The sequence below is a fragment of the Phytophthora sojae genome (assembly GCF_000149755.1).
Source record: "Phytophthora sojae unplaced genomic scaffold PHYSOscaffold_7, whole genome shotgun sequence".
Lineage (NCBI taxonomy): Eukaryota > Oomycota > Peronosporomycetes > Peronosporales > Peronosporaceae > Phytophthora > Phytophthora sojae.
This window is the reverse complement of record NW_009258121.1, coordinates 1,328,523-1,347,126: the sequence shown is the minus strand read 5'-3', so window position 1 is coordinate 1,347,126 and position 18,604 is coordinate 1,328,523. Positions and strand designations below refer to the sequence as shown.

Genomic DNA, 18,604 nt, shown 5'->3' with positions numbered 1-18,604 from the left:
TTAATTCGTGTCGGGCCATTTGATATCCGACCACGCCAAGCTCAAGTCCAAACCAGACCGTGGTCATGCCGGTGGGCAACGGCAGCTTAGTCGCATGTTTAATCCCGCAATGCTTTCGACGCCAGAAATCTCCTCCACCGAGTTCCAAGTCGACTGGAAACGTATTCGAAGAGCGCATGAGGCAGCGACTGAAGAAGAAGACGAAGCAGAACAGACGATCGACTCGGACCCAACTACGCTCTGCCTACGAGGAGTTTGCGACGTTCGACCTGCTAGCGGCGAGGGACCGATCGGTTGCGGCCAAGAACGCGAACAGAGTCAGAAAGCAGCAGTGGCCGCACGTGCTGAGCTGGGATTCCGCCGCGGACACGTACGTGAGTCCGCCGTCCTCGGTTGGAGCCGAAGCCGGAGGTGTCATGGGCACCACGCACACGAACACCCCTCCAGACTATGACCCAGAAACCTCGAGCAGGTTCTCAGCGCTACTTACCCGCCAGGAGATTCCCCAAGAAGCTGCCTTCCGCTTACAGCAACTCGCCCAATTGGACATGCGCAACTCGACGCCATCGTTCGTGTACCAAGTGCCGCGTGAATGTGCCAGGAAATGGAGTACGGCTACCACGAATGGAAGCGAAGAATGACGGAGATACGCTATGACTCAAAGCGTATCTCCGTCATTCTTATGTATGATACTCATAGCTATGGCTAGAACTCATTCCTTCAGCACGAAAAAAAATATCAGTCCGACCCTGCAGTTTTTCCATCACATTATTAGGATAGTCTCACGTTGCGCTTGTCTAGCGTTGCTATCGACATCTCCTGAGTGACCAGGGGTCATGGGTTTCGTAGCGATCTTCTTGTGTCTTTGCCAAAGACTCTTTGGACCTCGCCCCCACAAATCCCGCCGAGAGTATCTTCGCTGCTTATCACAAACCTGGACGCGCGTCTGTGGCAAGTGGAGGTCGCGCTCGTCGCGCGGAAGCTGCTGTCACTGGGATGCGTGTACACGGCCCGCTACTCGCTGCCTCGCGATGCCGTTGAAGAGGAGTTGACGTTCCAAGACTTTGGCCTGGACATTGCCGCAATTGCGAACTCGCACGTGTTTCAAGTAGCAGAGACAACAGGCGAGCCGTCTCGGTTCCCGCCGGAGTTCACGGGGGAATTCACTGAGAAAGACCCCGTTCGTCCATTCAAGCGGACGACTATTTAGTAGGCATGGGAGTCGAGGATTTCCTCGTGTGTCCTCGCAGCTTGGAACTGGTGGAGCAGGACGTGGCAGCAATAGGAGCCGAGGTAGTTATCAAGCATGAGAAGGGCACAAGTACCGAGAAGACCGTCGTGTTTCACCTTGTGCGAATGGGGGAATGCGTGCGGGACGACCCAAGACCACCTGGAAGTACTTTGCGCACTCTAGACGAAGTGGACGCGAGTTGTGCGCAGTTGTTGGCTCGGTACGAGCTGCTAGCACAACAGAAGCAACTTGCTGACGAGGAGTTGCAATGTGCGAAAGAGTTGGTAACATACGTGAAGGTCACGAGCTACGAGACGAGAAAGTTTGTGATTGAGGATCGGAAGTTCCACTTCGCTGCTGAATATCGCGAATGGTATGACGAGATCACGAGTGGGTTGGAGTTATCTGCGGAAAGCACGGTGCTGGATTCGACTCAAAAGTCATCTGCACACGAAATGTGCGATAATGATTCATGCATTCAATGTCAATGGAGAATCCTCTGGATTCCGCGTTGCTCGACGATGCCCAGTTCGCCATCGACGGATCGAATAGAGGTACCGGTAGCTGACGATGCTGTACCAGAGACGCAGTTGAGTGACTCCAGAGGAGATACCCGCCAGATCGATCTACCCCAAGAGAAGCCGCAAAATGAACTGACAACTGCTGCCTTGGTTCCAAGCTACGGTGTGGCTGACGGTCGATCATACCTCCTCGCTTTGGTCAGCCCTGCCACCGACATCGTGGCATCACTGGAGCAGCTAACAATTCACGTGCAAAACGCGCTGTCGTTAGCGAGGAACAACGAGTTTATCGTGGCGGCGGGACTCAAGGTCCGGCGCGAGATACGAAGGGTTGGGCAGTCCTTGTTCGCTGCTCGCGTTAGACTCGGATATCTATCGTTTAAATTCACTGCTGCAACAGGTCGAGATGCAGCCATCGGCGCGCTCTTGCGGCTGACAAGAGCCGTGATCGAACACAGAAGACTGTACGGTGAGATGCTGTCGTACCTGGAAACTCACTTCGGCTTTTGTATGGACAACGACGGCCAAGCAGTCAAGGACGCGGCGTTGATGTATCTAGTCGAGAAGAAGATCGTGCTGGTAAAGTGTGCTCGCTTCCCATTGCTTACTTGCTATTGATCACAAGGCTAACGTGGTATTGATGTTGGTGGTTCTTCACAGTTCCGCGAGGTACCGAGTGGAGAACCTGGCAACACAATGTACGATGTAGTCGCTTACATCCAAGAGTTCCCTCTAATTTGCAGACGTGGCTCATCTCTATCAAGCACGAAAGCTGAGGTGGTTGACGCTCTCACGCTGATTCTACTGGAACTTGTCGAAGAGTATCAAATGAGTCTCAAAGTCGATCGCGTCGACAAGATCATAAACGCTGAGCAAGTCGAGTACACCGAAGTCGTCAGTTATGGTGATAGTGATGACGTTTGCGACCGCATTGAAAAGGTTGATTCAAGAAATGCGGAGCTAAAATCAGAGGCAACTTTACGAAAAAGGCCTTTATCCCCGCAAAAGCCCGGGGAAAGCTGTGAAAGTGGACGCGATGCTCTTCGCCCCCGGCTGTCGTATGCAGCCATAGCACCGAAGACGCGAGTGTTATCAGAAGCCAACGAGCCTACGATGAAGACATCGACGGAGTCACTAAGTCACAACACTCAACCTATCCACCAGAAAGAAACTACGGCAGTACAGTGTCTTGAATCTTCGGAGGTGGATCAACTTCACCCTTCGGCTCAAGTGAACGATAGCAACGCTGACCCGTGCAGCGACGACGGAGACGAGGACAATGGCTGCAATGCTACAGATGAAGAATCGGATGAAGTCGCCGTATCGGAAGAAGACGCGCTCTTCAAAAGAGAAAAGGAGAGCCGCTACGTCGAGCCCACTGATGCTGACGATGATGAGGCCAAGTTCCGCGCGGTGATCAGAAGCTTACTAACTTTTACGGATGAGTTCCGCACTGGTGTGAATAAACTCAGAGGCGCGACAAATTGCGCAGTGCAAGCAACGATATTCCCAAATATCAGGGCAAGCATCAACAGAACGAGACTCAAGGGCACCATTACCTTCCGTGTTGATGTGAACGATGTCCTTCACTTCAAGGCATCAAAAGTGGGCAAGTTTGCTGCCTGCAACGCAGCAATTGACGGAATCCTGATGGAACTTGATAAAACCCGGTTGGTGTGGACACAGCTTCTTGAAATTCTGCACGACAAGTCGCTCCAAGGTGTTCCGCCCGTAGAATGTTTCCGAGCCCTGAAGCGCTCACGCGTCGCCAGTGTAGGTGGCGTTTTATCCCTGGTGAATGGTGCTGTGTTCCTCACCACGGGTGTCTGCTTATATTTTCTTCACATAGATCAAAACAACCGTGGAAGACTCGACGCACCCATCACGTATACGCTGCGCTGTGCAAGAGAACGGATATGTCTTGTGTCGAGCAACGAGTGAAACAAAGGCGAAAGCTCGGCGGTCGGCTGAGCTTCGAGCAGTTCAATTCTTTTACAGCTTGGTCGACTGTTTGCAGTCGCTTGAGTTTTCCTACAAGACAATTACGGCCAGCGGGCGCATTGACTGGTCTTGTCGTGTTGAACTTCAAGACGCAGACGACGCCAGTAGATACCACAAACTTCGAGTAGAAGCTGTTTGGTGTCGCCCCCGCATCGGCATGAAACCTGATGGATTTCCCAGCCAAGGTATCGTGGCGACCCAGCAAGGGACTGTCCCGATGGAAAGAGTGGAGACCGAGTTGCTCAGTCTCCATGAATCAGCTTTGACATGCTTCTCCTTGATGTTGCCGTCATCCGATCCATCTGAACACCGGAAGTTTGTGCAACAATTAGTCCCCTATTCCGAGTTGTGGGGGCACGAGCCGCACGCGCTCGATTGACTATTTCTCCCCAGTGTCCGTACACTGTATACCTCATTCCACCGGGAACGACTATTAGCAGTGAGCTGGACGAAGCACTGCCTCGCTTGGACTACCGCAAGAGCGTAGTCGGTATTTTGACCAAAAAGAATCTTGATAAATGTGTAAGCACTTTGAAGTAAAAGAATTTTACCCTAACTTGCTGTTGACTGCGTTGCGTACGAACAATGGCCGAGTTAGCGCCATCAAACTTGCAGTCAAGTGTATTGTGAGCTCGGGTTGGCGCGATGGTGCTCATGGGGCACGTCTCGCACAAGGTGCAGAGCATGCGGCAGAACCTCCGCAATTGCTGAGAAGTTTTCCACGACTGCCTTGGGCTTGCCTGGCAGCGTCACAATCAGGGTCTTCTTGCGAATGCCGGCCACAGGGCGGGACAGCACCGCCTTGGCCGTAATCTTGAGCGAGCTCTCGAGCATCGCAATCGGAAACCCCGGGATCTCCTTATCCAGCACGGCCTTGATAGCCTCTGGAGTCACATCGCGAGGGCTGAAGCCCGTGCCGCCAGACGTCAGGATCAGGTCCACAGCGTCTGAGTCAGCCCAGCCCTTCACCACTGCCTGAATTTCACTCACGTCATCCGGCACAACTTTGGTGGCCACGACGTCCACCTGGACCTTGTCAACTTGGTGCAGAACGTCAGCCATGGCCGGCCCACTCATATCCGTTGACGTGCCAGCAGACACCCGATCGCTAATCTGCGGGGTACGAGCCTGTGCATTAGTATCCAACATGTAAGGACTCCCACCAGTCGAGACTACGTACCGTTAAAAGTCCCGCACGAAAGATCTTCCTGGGAGCGCTGGATTGGTCTGTTACGTGGTGGTGGCTAGGCGCAGATGCAGTAGTAGCCGTGCTTTGGTTTGGTACAGTTGAAGCCACGCCTGTGGCATTTCCAAACGTATTGTCCAATACGAGAGCTGGGACAGCATCCCCATTGCGAATCTCAGTCCCCGTCGGCAAGCAAAGCAGAGCATTAGCGTTCCGACAGCTAGCAACAATTTTTACAGTACGATCAGTTAGTTACAGACCCTTATCATGTTAGCAGTAAGAAAAGCAAACGTACCTCAACAGACGCGAACTGATTTGCCGACCAGTGCTTGTCGCCAGAAACTTGTGCTGCTTGGCATCCCACTCGAGGTTGGCGCGATGAAATTCTGGGCGCTCGGAATCCAACTTAATCGGATGGGTCAGCGTCGCATACACCTTGGCATGACGGCACTTTGAGATCGGAAGCCCGCGAAGGCGGCGCAAGGCCGGCAGAACCAGCAAATGGCACGTCGTGAAGGAGCTCACAGGGTTGCCCGGCAGCGCAAACACCAGCTTTTTAGCGCCTTGAACGTCGAGCGTAGCAAACGTTGTTGGCTTCCCAGGCTTCATCAGTAGTCTCCCGAAGTGCACAGTGCCCATTTCCTCCAGCAGGGGCTTGATAAGGTCGTGGTCGCCCATGCTCACGCCCCCGCTTGTGATCAGCACATCCACCTGTTTAAGAGCTTCCATGATTGTCTCCTTCAGCGCCTCTTTGCTGTCGCCGCAGACGCCCAAGTCGAGCATCTTGGCACCCCACCCGCTAAGCAGCGCCAGAAGCATAGGGCGGTTGCTATCGCGGATCTTGCCGGGTGTCGTCGTCCCCTGGAACGCCTCCACCAGCTCGCTGCCCGTCGACAGAACACCTATTACAGGCTTCCGGTGGGCGACCACCTCCGTGATCCCCGCCTACGAAATAGCAACAACAACACAATCGTCATAAAATCTCCATACACGAACCCCAGAGCGCATAGATCACTCACCGTCGCCAGCAGGCCGATCTCCGCCGCCGACACCAGTTCATGGGCGTTTACGAGCACTTCTCCGGGGCTGATGTCCGATCCAATAGCTCGGATGTTCTGGCCTTCCTTCACAGCCTTGAGGATCTTCACTTCCACCTCCCGCGCCACCGTCTCACTGCCTTCAACGCTGCTCGTGTCCTCGATCTTCACCACTGCGTCGGCTCCGTCCGGAACGGGGGACCCCGTCGTGATGTACGACACTTGGCCAGGCTTCAACGCAGTCACGGGCATGTCCCCCGCCGCGATGCGCTCTACCACCGGAAACTACCACCAACAATAACACTGATCAGACAGCCACACAGGAAGAATCCCCCCCCCCCCCACAATGCAACGCCCTACCGTCCCCACTCCGTCCGCTGCGACGACCGCGTACCCGTCCATGATACTCGCGCGGAACGGCGGCAGTGGCTCCTGCAACACAATAACAATAGCATTAACAATAATAAATGTTATTAACAGAGTATCTTGATGTTGAAGAGATATAATAGATCAATTGCGCTACGGTACGCACGACGCTGTGCACGGGCTCGACCAGCACGAAGCCGTCGGCCTCGTGCGCCGCCACGCGCGCGGCCTCCAGCGGCTGCGCCTGCTGCAGCACCAGCTCCACGGCCGCCTCCACGCGCAGCATGTCGTACGCGCTCTCGCGCCGCGTGGGGGACACGCCCTCGTCCCCGCACTCGCAGTCGCACATGATCATCAATTGACACAGTGAGCTCTCTGATTCCGTACTCGCGGTACATGGTACCATCCCTCCCATTGGCCAAAACTGTGGATCTTGGCGTAACGGCCGTTAAGTATACTGCAACTTGGGTGCTGCTGGAAGGATGCCATCGCCTCGTCCTGGTCTCGTGCTGCTGCTGGCGCTGACGCTGAGTCTGAGTCTGAGTCTGAGTCTGAGTCTGAGCGCGCTCTCGGCGTCGCAAGGCGACCCCGCCGCGTCCGTGTTCGAGGCGGCGGCGAAGGCGCAGGAGGCGGCGCGCCACCTGCAGCGAGACCTCGCGGACGACCACGTGCGCGTCATGTACTGCACGTCGTGCGGCTACCAGCAGAACTTCCAGCAGATCAAGACGTACCTGGAGGACACTTTCCCGCACCTGGTGGACAGAGTGGACGGCGCCAACTATGATGTGGACCCTTTCAAGATGGTCAGCGGCATTCTTATTACATCGTGGAACGTTGGCAAGGGAGCTAAGAGATTCATGCATTGTGTTGCTTTGCAGATGCTGGCGCAGTTCATGGGCTACGCGCAGGCGACGGCCATGGTCCTGCTGGTCTTCGGGGAATACGTGAGCTTTTTAAGCCCAAGTTTTAGAGGTTTTAGAGGGTGTTTGGGGCTGACGAGGGTGTGTCGTGCGTAGATTTTGCCGGCGCTGGGGATGAATACGACGGCGCTGCGCTGGGCGCTGAACAACCGCATCGCGGCCGTCTTCATCGTCCTGTTCATGGGCTCGATCGCCAGCAGTTTGACGGCGTCGGGGGCCTTCGAGATCTTCTTTAACGGTGCGCTGGGAGGCTGAAGGCAGAGTTGTGTCGGACCTTGCTTGTGCTGACTGTATTTATTGCGATGGCTGTTGGGTCCGCATGACTTGATCTTCTCCGAGCTTGAGACTGGGCGGTGGCCAACGCTGCTGGTGAGTTTTGTTTTAGTAAGATGAAGTGCTTTATGCGTTCGATGTTGACGCGAGATTTTTTCTCTCTCTCTTGTGTTGGATGACTGCAGGAAATCTCCAACTCGATCAGCGAGTATGGACTGCTGGACAGCCCAGCTGCGTAGAGGATGGCTCTTAACCTGACCTTGGAGCGGCAGCAAGGCGTCGTCCTGGTGGAATACTGCGTGCCGCACACTGGTTTAGATTAAGCCTGCCATGAACACCTGAGCTGGACAAACACATTAGGGCCTTGACACCTTACAAGCACAGAGTTTGACACTCCGTCGCCACACGGCCAGGCTTCTACACGCGCTGAGGCTCGAAGCTGGTTTCCTGCTGAGGAGTCAGCGGCTGCATCTTCACTGGCACCGTGACGATCTCACCGAGTGGCGAGTCGGCGCGTCCGTACGAGGCTGAACTCTCCCGCCGGTAAGCAGGCTCGGGCCTTGAGCAGCACGAGAACCCGCGGTCGCCGCAGCAACACCTCGCGAAGCCGTCGCAGAGCGGGACGCAGGTCGCCTCAGCGCACGCGATGCAGCAGCCAGCGCAGCACCCGGTGCAAACCGCCTCCCAGAAGCCGCCCATGCCGTTGGTTCCGTGCGACGAAAGAATTTGTGTTGTGCTCACGTATGGTTGTATGTTATAGCGCCGGATCGGCTGGCAAGAGCTGAACTTTTGCTGTCGTTGTCGGATGGATATGAACAGAGACTCTGCCGCTGCACTTCAACGTGGACATGGCTACACGTGCGGTGGGGATCTTCCGAGGGAAGACACGACTTTCGAGTGAGCTATAGAAGCGGTTGATGCAGGGTTGACTTGCTCAAAAACGTTGTCTACTTATTTTGCTGGGTATTTTGCCGACTGCATCTCACGACCAGCTTGCTTATATGCCCGCTCCTTGAGGCGGTGCTTGACTCGATGGCAGCGTGAAGTTGACGACGACTGGTACGACTGGAACGGGTCCTGATGCGGTTGTCCCTCCTGAAGTAATGGACGCGTACCCTTCGGCGGGGGCGCTCTCGGGCTTGGCCATCAGGTCGTAGCACGAGCCGCTGCACGTGCAGCAGTCGACGCAGTCTCCAGCGTCGCAGTCCGCGAGGGTGTCGAACCAGTCGTTGCAGACCTCGAAGTCGCAGTATTCGCACTCGCAGTCGCAGTCGAGCCCCGAGAGGATGCACTCGAGACAGTCTGCCATGCTTTGCGGATTAGAATCTGGCAGGAGGAGGCTGTCTAAGTTGTCGAAGCCCCATCTCAACTTAGAGACGAAAAGCCCCACTTCTTAGACCGCTATTTTTGCTAGATGATCCTTATTCTCCTGGATATAAACTCAGTTTAGAGAGGCGAATGCAAACGCTATCGTGTTGTTCTAGTCTTTTTGTACCTCATGGACCATCGTGCCTCTGGACGTAGATCAGTGCGGAAAATGATGACATGCGCCCCGGAATTAAAAGGCAGCACTGCCACGGTACGTCAAGGGTAAAGGACTCTTGTCGCCGAATCCTACTGGCTCAAACCTGCGTCGAAAGCACCGTCGTAAGCGTCTTTCGTACTCAGGTAAGTGCACTGATAGTCGATTGGTGGGGTCAGATTCAAGGCTGACATCTCGTCCAGACACGCCTTACCCAGTCGCTGGAGGTCTCCGCCACTGCTCACGTACGATGCAAAGATGCTCATACCGCAAGTATCGGTCGAGTCATCGCTGTCGGAGAGAAACGTGGTCGAGACAGTCCCGTGGGTTGGGTAGTCGAACGTGACCAGCTCTTTGTTGTCTCCCTCCAGTACATCCAGCAGATATTCGGCATACTTGTGTGCTGTCTTCGGGTCCAGTGTACCGCTCAGTAGTAGCACGCTAGCTTGACTGGGGATCGTGGTGCTCTTGTTCCAATGCTGGTCGCGCTCGTACAATATCGCATTGGCTTCGTAATCTTTGAGTCCCAACTCATCGCACCATTGTGCTTTATCTTTCGAGGATGCGCAATACAGAGGGGGGGAGCTGGTAAATCGTGCCGACCGAAAGCTTGGTACTGGCAAATCGAGCGGTCATCTCAGCAACCGATGGCGCAGGAAGTTCCCACATCTCCGAGAACATGATGAGGTAGTACAGCAGATTCGAATTATATGCCTCGGCTTGAGTCGTGGCTGCAGATCCGCCGCTCATAACATCAAAAAAGTTGTTCAGGACGTCGATGTCATCGGAGGAGCAGTGATTCAGTATGTAAACAATCGGTGGGATCAGTGTCCGGGGCTCTTGAGAACCAAGCATTAATCCGAGAGTCGCTCGCAGCTTGAACGATGCCTTCGCGTCGAGCCAGCTACTGCCGTTGTTGCCCACCAGTGTAGCGCAAGTCGAGTTGGGGTGCGTATCAAACTGAGTGAGCACGTCTTCAAGCGTGTCTGGCAGATTTTTCTTCGCAAAATGGGAGCGGCATACGCTGTCCTGGGTACATAGCTCCATGAAATGACCACCAACGTCGTCGTAGTCTTTTTCATACTTCGAAAAATACTCGAGCTTGTCCGCTGATGCTCCTGACGCTGCGGCGATACCGTCCATAACATACCCCGTCACCTCAGGTGGGTCCAGGTGCATCAAGCGCTCCACTACGCCGTGCCGTAGCTCACTCCGTACACAATCGTGCTGGCTCCATTCGTGTGTTTCGAGATGAAAGTTGCCACGTCAGTAGCGGCGCTGGTGATGGAGAAAGCTGCCAAGTCGGTGTACTTGAACTCCAGAGCTTTCGCACACGCAGCCACTTCGGTGGGGTCGATATCCCTGCCTTTTGGAGAACCAGCCATCAGAGTTTGAGCCGCCACACAGTCGAGCATCGTGCTGCGTCCAGTACCGCGGTGGTCCACGGTGTAGACGTTCACCATCTCATTGAGCTTCGTGTGCAGGTCCACCACTATCGGCTCTCCTAAAAAGATGCAACATCCAGATCAGGCCCAAGGAGTTAGTGAGAATATAGTCCTAGGAAAAAGAAAAAAGATACAGCACTTACGGTAATAGGATGTTCGGCCGGGACCTCCCGCCAGAATCCACACATTGATTGCGTTTTCGGCATTGCCACCTACAGTGGACATTCGCTTCACGAAGATGTCGATCTCCGAGATTTTGGAATCCGTGGAGTCGCAAATTCCAGGGTAGCACAGCGGCGCAGAGAACGTTGCACACTCCGCTCGCAGACCCGTCGACTCTCCGGTCTCTGGGAAGGTGAACTCGGAAACTCCTTGTTTATCTAGTGACTTGGTTGTGTGGTTCCTTCGGCAATTCTGTACATGTAGTAAAATGCTCGAGTTTATGAAAACAGACAGGATGGGGGGATTACTTTGCGACGACACTCATTAGATCGCTATTGATATGCTGTCAATTGTCTCCATTGATGTAGTCCGTGGTGACGAACACTTGGGGGACGAATGTAGGCTCTTAGAGCCTGTTCGCGTTGTGCGCCAGTTCGCTCGTGGAGAGCCACAACGCCCGAAGCAACCAAGAAGCCTACCAACGTGTGCGTGCCTGATACGCTTCCACCCACATCTTTAAAACTCCAGAATACTGGGAGGGCAGCTTTAGCTGGCTGAACAGTCCAGCTACCCACAAGACTGCTACAAGTAAAACGAGCCTAAACTCGAGTTGTAGACCCCGTCGTAAGCGTCTTCGGTACTCAGATAGATGTACTGGTAGTCAGTCGGCGGCGTGAGACTCAGCGCGGGGGGGGGCATCTCATCCAGACAGGATTTGTCCAGCTGCGCCAAGTCGCCGTCGTTGCTTACATAGGACACAAGGATCTTCATGCCGCAAGTGTCACTGAAGAAATCGTTGTCGACGAGGAACGACCACGCCACAGTTCCGTGCGACGAGTAGTTGAATGCGATGAGCTCTTTGTTGTCTCCTTCAAGTGCGTTCAGCGGATACTCGGCATACTTGTGTGGCGTCGTTGGGTCGAGTTTGCTGCACGGCATTGCCGCGGCGCCAGGAGCATCGGCGGACAAGTTCGAGTTCTTTTCGACGTATGAAAGAGACTACGGCGAGGTCGGTGATCACTTCTTGAGCATGTGCATTCAAGACAACGTATGCCGCTCTCATTTCGCGAATAAAAATCTCCCAGACACGCTTGAAGACCTGCTGACTCAGTTTGATACGAACCCCAACTTGCCAGCCTTGAATTTGACCACACCGATCGACAATCAGTACACTTACCTGAGTACGAAAGACGCTTACGACGGTGCTTTCGACGCAAGTTTGAGCAAGTAGGAAGCGGCGCAAGTCGAGACCGGATTTTACCATTTACTCATATTGATAGCGCTGTCTTTTACTTCCTCAATCAACACTTCAAGTAACGGAAGTAGAATAAATTTGGTTGCTCCCAACAGACATGATTCAGGATACCCGTTCATACCTGGCTGCTCTAAAAAAACTCGATCTGTTTGGTTCGGTCTGGGTAAACAAAATTGCTACTAGTGTTCATTTTAAACGAAGTGTGTGCTTTTGACGAAAGAAAACAGCAACGCGTATTAACAGCACAGTGATTCAAAATAGTTTTGCAGGCGTGAAGGAGGATCACGCGCGGGAGACATGACAGCCAGCAAAGCTGCGGCCTCGCCAGACAGTCGTGTCATGCCATCCATGTTGAGCAGAGTCGAGCTGCTGGTTATCCGAGATAAGCCCAGCTAGCAACGCTAGGCGTGGTTAAGCGTGGATTCGGGCCACGGGCGGTTGCGCCGTGTGCTGGTGGTGCGGCGAAGGAGGTGGCGCGGGGGTGTCGTGTTTCTTGGCAGGCTTGGGGTGTCTCTTCGGCTTGTTGCTTTCTGCGACGAACTCGCGCGCCACCACCGGCCGTGGCATGGGCGGCGCGGTGGATGACGGGGGTCTCGTCGGCTGGTGGGGCGAGCGGCGAGGCTACTTGGGCACGCCACCCACTGGCACCTCATTCACCTTTGCTGCTTCGCTAGCATCCGAGAGAAGCTCGCGTCCACCTGCCGATTCTACAGGCTTCCGTTCATGCTCCGGTTTGGCTAGCTTCCGGTCGTTGCTGGGCGACACGCTCGTTACCGGGTGGTGGTGCAGGCGCGGTTGCTTCGCGTCAACTTCTGCGTCGACAGCGACGAATGCCTCGCGGTGAATTGCAGGCTGCGGCCCGGTCGTCGGTGGGTGGCTCATTCCCGGGTGCCACTCGTCGTGCTGCGGCGATCGTGCCTTGGGCGTTGCCGCTGCCTTCGGCCTCTGCTCGTGTGAATATTCAGACGTCGAGACGGATAGCTGCGCTGGTATGGCAGCTTCCGTCGGCTGGTGGCTCGTCGAGGGGTGGTGGTGCAGCGTGTGGGGTGACGCAGGCTTGGTAGCGGCGAGCGGCGACGTCGGAGGCATACGGTTGTCGCCGCCGCGCAAGTTGTTCCGCGCTGGCGCGTTGGGCTCCGTCCCAACGGTTGGGTTGGTCGCGGAAGCCAGACCCACGAGCGCGGCGACGACGAGCGTTGTCATGAGCTTCATGGTGGTAGGGGGGAGTAGTTGGTGGTGGTGGTGTGGGGAGCGGTTGTGGTAGGTGTCTGCGGCTAGGCAGAAGAGTCCTTGGGTCTTGTTGGACCGAGTAGGTAAGTTGAGGAATGAGGCTTGCCTGCACTGCGGACGGAGAGGATTCGTTCCCTCATTCCGTTGCGGGCGCAGGTCGTAGCCCCCCGCGAAACCTCAGGTGCAGACTGCATCACGCACGTTGCTGATCGAGCGGGGTTGCTGAAAGCTCCCGTTCGTGAAAGCAGTGTCCATGTCTGTGAAACGTCCACGGCGGCCGTACCTGCCGGGAAGTACTCGGTTCGCCTTACTCCGTCAGGCATGCTGTACTAATTGTAGCGATGCGGTTTCTTGCGGGACCAGCGCGAACTGAGCCCTTAGAGGCGGCGCCCCTGAGATATCTGTCCACGATAGTATTGGTGTGCGTGTGAGGTGGAGGTAGCCCGCCCGTCATTCAGGGCGATAACACACACCCGGGCCTAGCGTTCGGACAGAGGAAATACGAACGAACGGGGCGAAAATCGGTACTATGTTGGTTACAGGACTGAGCTAACAGCACTACGGACAGACAAACTGCATTGAATTAAATGGAGAACATGCAACGAGTGCATTGCAGCGTGCATTGCAGCGTGACCACCTTAAGGGCTACCGTGCTGTAGACTAGTTGTTAGTTGCTAGCTTTGGAGAGCGAGGTGAATCGTGAAACGATTCGTGATCTTTGTGTTACAAGCGTACACTCACGCTCGCGCACCTTCCCGTAAGTCTGTCAGATGCCCTATGAGCGAAGAGGCGTCGGACACTCGGCGGAGCTATAATGTTTGATTAAACGGTAGTAGCATACGGGTGGTGGCAGTATGGATGGAGTGGGGCGGGTGAGAAGAAGAAGAAAAAGTTGATTAACTAGATAGTGGACATGCCGTTTCACTAGCTACGGTAAGTTATGGTAATACCTACTTGGACAACTCAATTATGGCCGCGGAATCCAAATTCGACAACCTTGTTGGGGTAAACTAATTGGTTTGGGTGTATCAAACCCAAGTCGTTGAAGCACCGAGTTTATTGCATCACCGTCCAGTTTCAGCTCTTCAGAATGCTGGAACATGTATTGACAATGTCGGCGAAATGAGCTCATCAAACCTTGAGTGCTTGGTTGCTGTGTTGCTGCTTCCTCAAAATGGATATTGTTGCGTAGACGCCATGTAGCATGGAACACAATTGCTGTGTGAACTCTACACAGCAGCAAAATGGTTTTATGTTGCTGCTTCCAATCTGCTTTGATGTCCCGTGGTTGCGGAAAAAGCAGTAGCCTCCAGCTTAACACGGCGTGGAACGCCTTGCTCCATCGCGCCCACAGTGATTGCCACATATCGTTCAAGCCGGGGCATGAGAAGAAACAGTGCTCAAGTGTTTCAATCGCCACACACGATTCTCGAACGCACTGTTGAACCGTAGGATTGAGTGCCTTGAGGAAATACAACCTTGAACCGACAATGAGATCTCCAAACAATAGTCTTAACATGACATCATGCACCACCGGAATCAAACAGCGTCGCAGCGAGATGTACAGAGCTAGTGTGGAATGAATCCGTAATTGGGGGCATCCACGTTCTTGCATAGGGAGGCTACCAACTACTTGAGTGCTTCGTAGCAATATATTCCAGTCAAACAATCGAAGATTCGGAAAAAAATTGGTGCCCTTGTCAGCTAGCACTCCAAATGTAGGAGGGAAGGCTCCACGAGATGAAGCCCTTACTCCGCCTGCATCGGGATCCGGTAGCACACGACGCCATACTTCCGTTATTTGCCGATACAACTGAAAGATGTCGCTTACTTCGATTTGTGACCCGAGCAACGGTAGCACCACTCTGCGGATCTTGCGAAAGAAATGGAAAGCCGTTGGCCAGTGATGAGAGGTGTCAAAGAAGTCAGCTAACTATCGCTGCTGAGCTGCAAGCTCTCGGCACAGACATCTGAAATGAATCGTTCCTGTACCCAGAGGTTTTCGAGCCGAATCCTCTCGACGATACACTTGGAATGAAGAAGATGTATTCCACCAGATAGGAGTGAATAGTGCATACTGAACGGTTCTTGCTCTCGTATACCGCAGCGTGTGCCGAAGTGGCCAATGTACCCGCTTCCAGTCCTTCAACAACTGGCGCCACCACATTAGCAGCATAGCTGCTCGCCATCCCGGTGGTTTTGGAGGATTCTGAAGCAAAAAGTCTCCAGACCACCTTCGCGAAAATACCCCATATCGTAAGTGCAATAATTCAGCCATTGGCCTGTACCAAACGGCCGCACCATCATTTCCATGCGTATTCAGCACCTGAATGAACTGCTGAAGAAGCATAAAACGTTGTCTTCGAATCACTGTAGCGAGCACAGGTACACCAATGCCATCTTCATCACGTGGCTGAGTTGCCAAGCCCTTCTTCACAACATTGATTCCACCTGGACCCGCTGCAATCTTATTATATAAAACATGACGGGTCACGACACCCTGCCATCGCCTGATAAATCGGACCGGGATATTTATCGTGGTCGTGAAATACCATAACAAGGAGATGACCACAGCTTGGACAATTAGTCGACGCCCCATCAAAGTTCGTGCCCTTCCTTTCCACAGCCGGAGGCGAGTCATTAATTTTTCATCGAGCTGATTTGCCACAAATGTGGACGTATGAAAGTTCCCAAAGGGAATGCCAAGATACGTTACAGTCTCGCCCTTTCGAAGTGACCGGAGCGACTCGATTATTGGCGCCGCCCGATGGTTATTGAGGCTCATGATCACACTTTTTTCTGGATTGAGCATTGCACACGAACCAGCACAATACAGATCAACTGGGCTGAGTTGTTGTTGCAGACACCGCACATCCGCTGAGAGTTGAACTGTGTCATCAGCAAAGAAAGCCACTGGGACCGAAATTGTCTCGTCAACTTCAACCCCCAGCTCTCGCTCTGCGCGTAGAAGATTTCCAAGGGGCTCTAAAGCAAGCGCGAAAAGGAAAGGCGACAAGGGGTCTCCTTGTTTTACTCCACGTGAAGGTTCAAGAGCTGGTTGCGCCCATCCATTTAGCATTAGAGAACATTGTGAGCCATCGTAGAGTAGTTTTATCCACGAGCGAAACTTGGGACCAAATCCTTGGCGCTCCATCACCTTAACTAGATACCCACGGTTAACACGATCATATGCCTTCGCAAAATCGAGGAAAGTGGCAACGCCTTTGTCACCTCGAGAGGTAACCAAGTGTTGCAGGTCACGAATCAGCATTACTTGGTGATGAATGGATCTTCCTGGGATGAAACCCTTCTGGTCAGGATAGACTAGCGAGGGCATATAGGGTTTTAATCTATCGGTGAGCGACCTCGACAACACCTTCACTTCCACCGGTAGCAGAGTTATCGGTCGGAAGTTGCCCGGATCTGCACGATCTCCCTTTTTGAAGAGGAGGGCTACCGAGGAATAGCGTTGATGAGGAAGAAGCTCTCCACGTTGGAGTTGGTAGCGAAATACTATTGCTAATATTTCACCAAACACGTCCGGGTCTACCTGATAGAAGGCCGCCGTGAATCCATCCGGTCATGGCGCAGAGTGCCCTCGCATTGACCGAATTGCAGAGGCCAACTCGTATCCTGAAATATCAGCGTCGAGACCTTCTTCAGCTTCCGGCGCTAATTTTCTGTCAATTGAGTCCAGTAGGCGACGTTGAGCTGCTTCATCAGGTGGACGATCATCCTGCGAAAAGCGAGAATCGCCAAAAATCTTTCCCCAATGGCGCTGAAAACCATCGTTAATTGCTGATGGATCGTTTGACATTGAGCCATCGGCGAGCTTGGCCGACTGAAACGGGGTATGGCGGAGCTCAAAGCGTGGCGCCCGAAAGCAAAATGCTGAGCTACGTTCTGCCTCCGTGACTGTTCTTTCAAATCCGACTCCACTTCGAAGTCCGCCCATTCCTCCTTGCACTCTTCATACCGTTTCTTTGTGAAATAAAAATCAATTGAGGCTTGCTCGTCGTCACTATCCTGAGCGACTGCTTTTGCACATTCTTCAAGTAGTTGCCGGGCGCGGACAAGGTCCGATTCTGCATTAGCCTTCATACTGCGCTGACAAATTTTGAGATAACTTTTCATGCGTTATTTCCAGGATTTCCACACTATCCCAGGATTATCAGATGCACCAAGAACTTGAAGACAGCTTTTCACTTTCGTCTGGATATCTTCACGAAGTTGTGGCACACGCAGAAGCCAATCCGGAAGCCGCCAAAAATCCTGGTCCTGTGGGGTGATACCACGAAGTAAGATTGATGTGGTGGGCCCTGTGATCACTTCCTTCCCAGTCTTCATACGCAGAATCTTGATAGCACGCTGAAATCAAATTATCCGAAACAAATATGTAGTCTAGACGATTTCGACGAGGACGTGGACCCGAAAACACTTGCACGTCTGGGTGATGAAGCCTCCAAGCATCAATCGCATTAATCTCGGTCATCCACGATGTGAGCGCAGTCCTACTGGAATCAGGCCTTGAGTTGCTTGTTATAGCGTCTAGATTAGGATCCACCGCTAAATTAAAATCTCCACAAACCACGTGAATGGCATCACCTCCATTTTCTGCAGTCTCAAAATTAGTCGGTAGGCGTTCAAATAACGCCTTCCTTGACGCCGGGTCATTGGGCGTGTAAATATTATGAATGTAACAAATCTTGTCCCCCCAGCGCATCTTAACCAATAGATATCGATTGGGGATCGTCTTGGACGCCACGACTACTGCTGTCTTGACGCCGGGGCAGGAACCATGAATAATTGTCGCGACGCCTCCACTCCGCGGAAACGTAGTATGCTGCGATGCTCCGTTCTGGTCCCTAAAAAATACCCGACCTCCAAAACACTGTTCCACCAGGTAGCTGAAGCGCTTAGCATGACGACTGTCTTTGAATCGAGTTTCTTGAATACATGAAAAATAAAAATACTTGAGATGCTGCGAGATGAGAGGGTAGCCACCCTCTTTTACTCCATGAACATTCCAGGTCAATATCTTGCACGATTGACCAACATCCAGTCCTGAAGTCATCTTAATTAATCAATGCCGCCTCAGAAGCCGACGACAGACTGTCAAGGGGAACACTCGGGAGCTCTTGCACTTGTAAGTCACTGCAGCATAGCGAGTGGAGGTCCACCAGAAGTGTGCTTGTTGGTAATTTCTGCAGCAGTGCTGTCAGTAGCTGGGTTCCTAGGTGAGAGCGCAGCAAATGGACAAGTATCGAATCAGAGAAAAGAGAACCATGTCCGCACGACGTGTCTGCATCGTGCTCTCCGACGAGATAATCTACCCATTCACTGGATCCAGTCAGAAAGGGACACGTAGCTTTCAGTAGCAACTCAAAGGCGCTAAGCAGGCGCAGAATCCCCCACTGGGTTTTTGCTTCAGCACTTTGTCGTTTCAGTTCCGCGG

The 18,604-nt window shown here is 53.4% G+C and overlaps 8 protein-coding genes across 8 annotated transcripts; 2 read left to right on the top strand and 6 right to left on the bottom strand.

Moving 5' to 3' along the window:
* Nucleotides 1–65: 65 nt before the first annotated feature.
* On the top strand, nucleotides 66–3,881 carry PHYSODRAFT_336385 (hypothetical protein; the record flags this gene model as incomplete). Its single annotated transcript, XM_009533929.1, has 9 exons — nucleotides 66–609; nucleotides 957–1,180; nucleotides 1,270–1,650; nucleotides 1,725–1,785; nucleotides 1,814–2,331; nucleotides 2,413–2,450; nucleotides 2,517–2,691; nucleotides 2,956–3,165; nucleotides 3,843–3,881. 9 exons carry the CDS (start codon nucleotides 66–68, stop codon nucleotides 3,879–3,881), a joined length of 2,190 nt encoding a protein of 729 aa, XP_009532224.1.
* Nucleotides 3,882–4,368: 487 nt separating this feature from the next.
* Nucleotides 4,369–6,687, bottom strand: PHYSODRAFT_562882 (hypothetical protein; the record flags this gene model as incomplete). Its single annotated transcript, XM_009533928.1, has 7 exons — nucleotides 6,509–6,687; nucleotides 6,337–6,408; nucleotides 5,959–6,261; nucleotides 5,235–5,884; nucleotides 5,096–5,159; nucleotides 4,934–4,957; nucleotides 4,369–4,866 (listed from the first exon to the last, which is right to left on the bottom strand). Exons 1-7 carry the CDS (start codon nucleotides 6,626–6,628, stop codon nucleotides 4,369–4,371), a joined length of 1,731 nt encoding a protein of 576 aa, XP_009532223.1. The 5' UTR covers nucleotides 6,629–6,687.
* A 137-nt stretch (nucleotides 6,688–6,824) lies between these two features.
* On the top strand, nucleotides 6,825–7,517 carry PHYSODRAFT_516203 (hypothetical protein; the record flags this gene model as incomplete). The annotated part of the gene is made up of 3 exons (XM_009533927.1): nucleotides 6,825–7,175; nucleotides 7,221–7,286; nucleotides 7,359–7,517. The coding sequence occupies 3 exons, from the start codon at nucleotides 6,825–6,827 to the stop codon at nucleotides 7,515–7,517; spliced, it is 576 nt and encodes a 191-aa protein (XP_009532222.1).
* A 410-nt stretch (nucleotides 7,518–7,927) lies between these two features.
* PHYSODRAFT_355157 (hypothetical protein) lies at nucleotides 7,928–8,239 on the bottom strand. Its single transcript, XM_009533926.1, has one exon. It carries the CDS (start codon nucleotides 8,232–8,234, stop codon nucleotides 7,953–7,955), a length of 282 nt encoding a protein of 93 aa, XP_009532221.1. The 5' UTR covers nucleotides 8,235–8,239; the 3' UTR covers nucleotides 7,928–7,952.
* A 910-nt stretch (nucleotides 8,240–9,149) lies between these two features.
* Nucleotides 9,150–12,486, bottom strand: PHYSODRAFT_336381 (hypothetical protein; the record flags this gene model as incomplete). Its single annotated transcript, XM_009533925.1, has 6 exons — nucleotides 9,150–9,587; nucleotides 9,661–10,215; nucleotides 10,269–10,561; nucleotides 10,646–10,849; nucleotides 11,306–11,642; nucleotides 12,352–12,486. The coding sequence occupies 6 exons, from the start codon at nucleotides 12,484–12,486 to the stop codon at nucleotides 9,150–9,152; spliced, it is 1,962 nt and encodes a 653-aa protein (XP_009532220.1).
* Nucleotides 12,487–12,540: 54 nt separating this feature from the next.
* PHYSODRAFT_336380 (hypothetical protein) lies at nucleotides 12,541–13,131 on the bottom strand (the record flags this gene model as incomplete). Its single annotated transcript, XM_009533924.1, has 1 exon — nucleotides 12,541–13,131. The coding sequence occupies one exon, from the start codon at nucleotides 13,129–13,131 to the stop codon at nucleotides 12,541–12,543; it is 591 nt and encodes a 196-aa protein (XP_009532219.1).
* A 985-nt stretch (nucleotides 13,132–14,116) lies between these two features.
* On the bottom strand, nucleotides 14,117–14,764 carry PHYSODRAFT_517263 (hypothetical protein; the record flags this gene model as incomplete). The annotated part of the gene is made up of 1 exon (XM_009533923.1): nucleotides 14,117–14,764. The coding sequence occupies one exon, from the start codon at nucleotides 14,762–14,764 to the stop codon at nucleotides 14,117–14,119; it is 648 nt and encodes a 215-aa protein (XP_009532218.1).
* A 1,149-nt stretch (nucleotides 14,765–15,913) lies between these two features.
* PHYSODRAFT_434404 (hypothetical protein) lies at nucleotides 15,914–16,072 on the bottom strand (the record flags this gene model as incomplete). Its single annotated transcript, XM_009533922.1, has 1 exon — nucleotides 15,914–16,072. A coding segment is annotated over one exon (159 nt), but the record flags the coding sequence as incomplete, so codon positions are not given.
* Nucleotides 16,073–18,604: the final 2,532 nt, after the last annotated feature.

Bases quoted from the DNA above. Each gene is read 5' to 3' on its own strand.
- PHYSODRAFT_355157 (XM_009533926.1), bottom strand. From the start codon at position 8,234: ATGGGCGGCTTCTGGGAGGCGGTTTGCACCGGGTGCTGCGCTGGCTGC.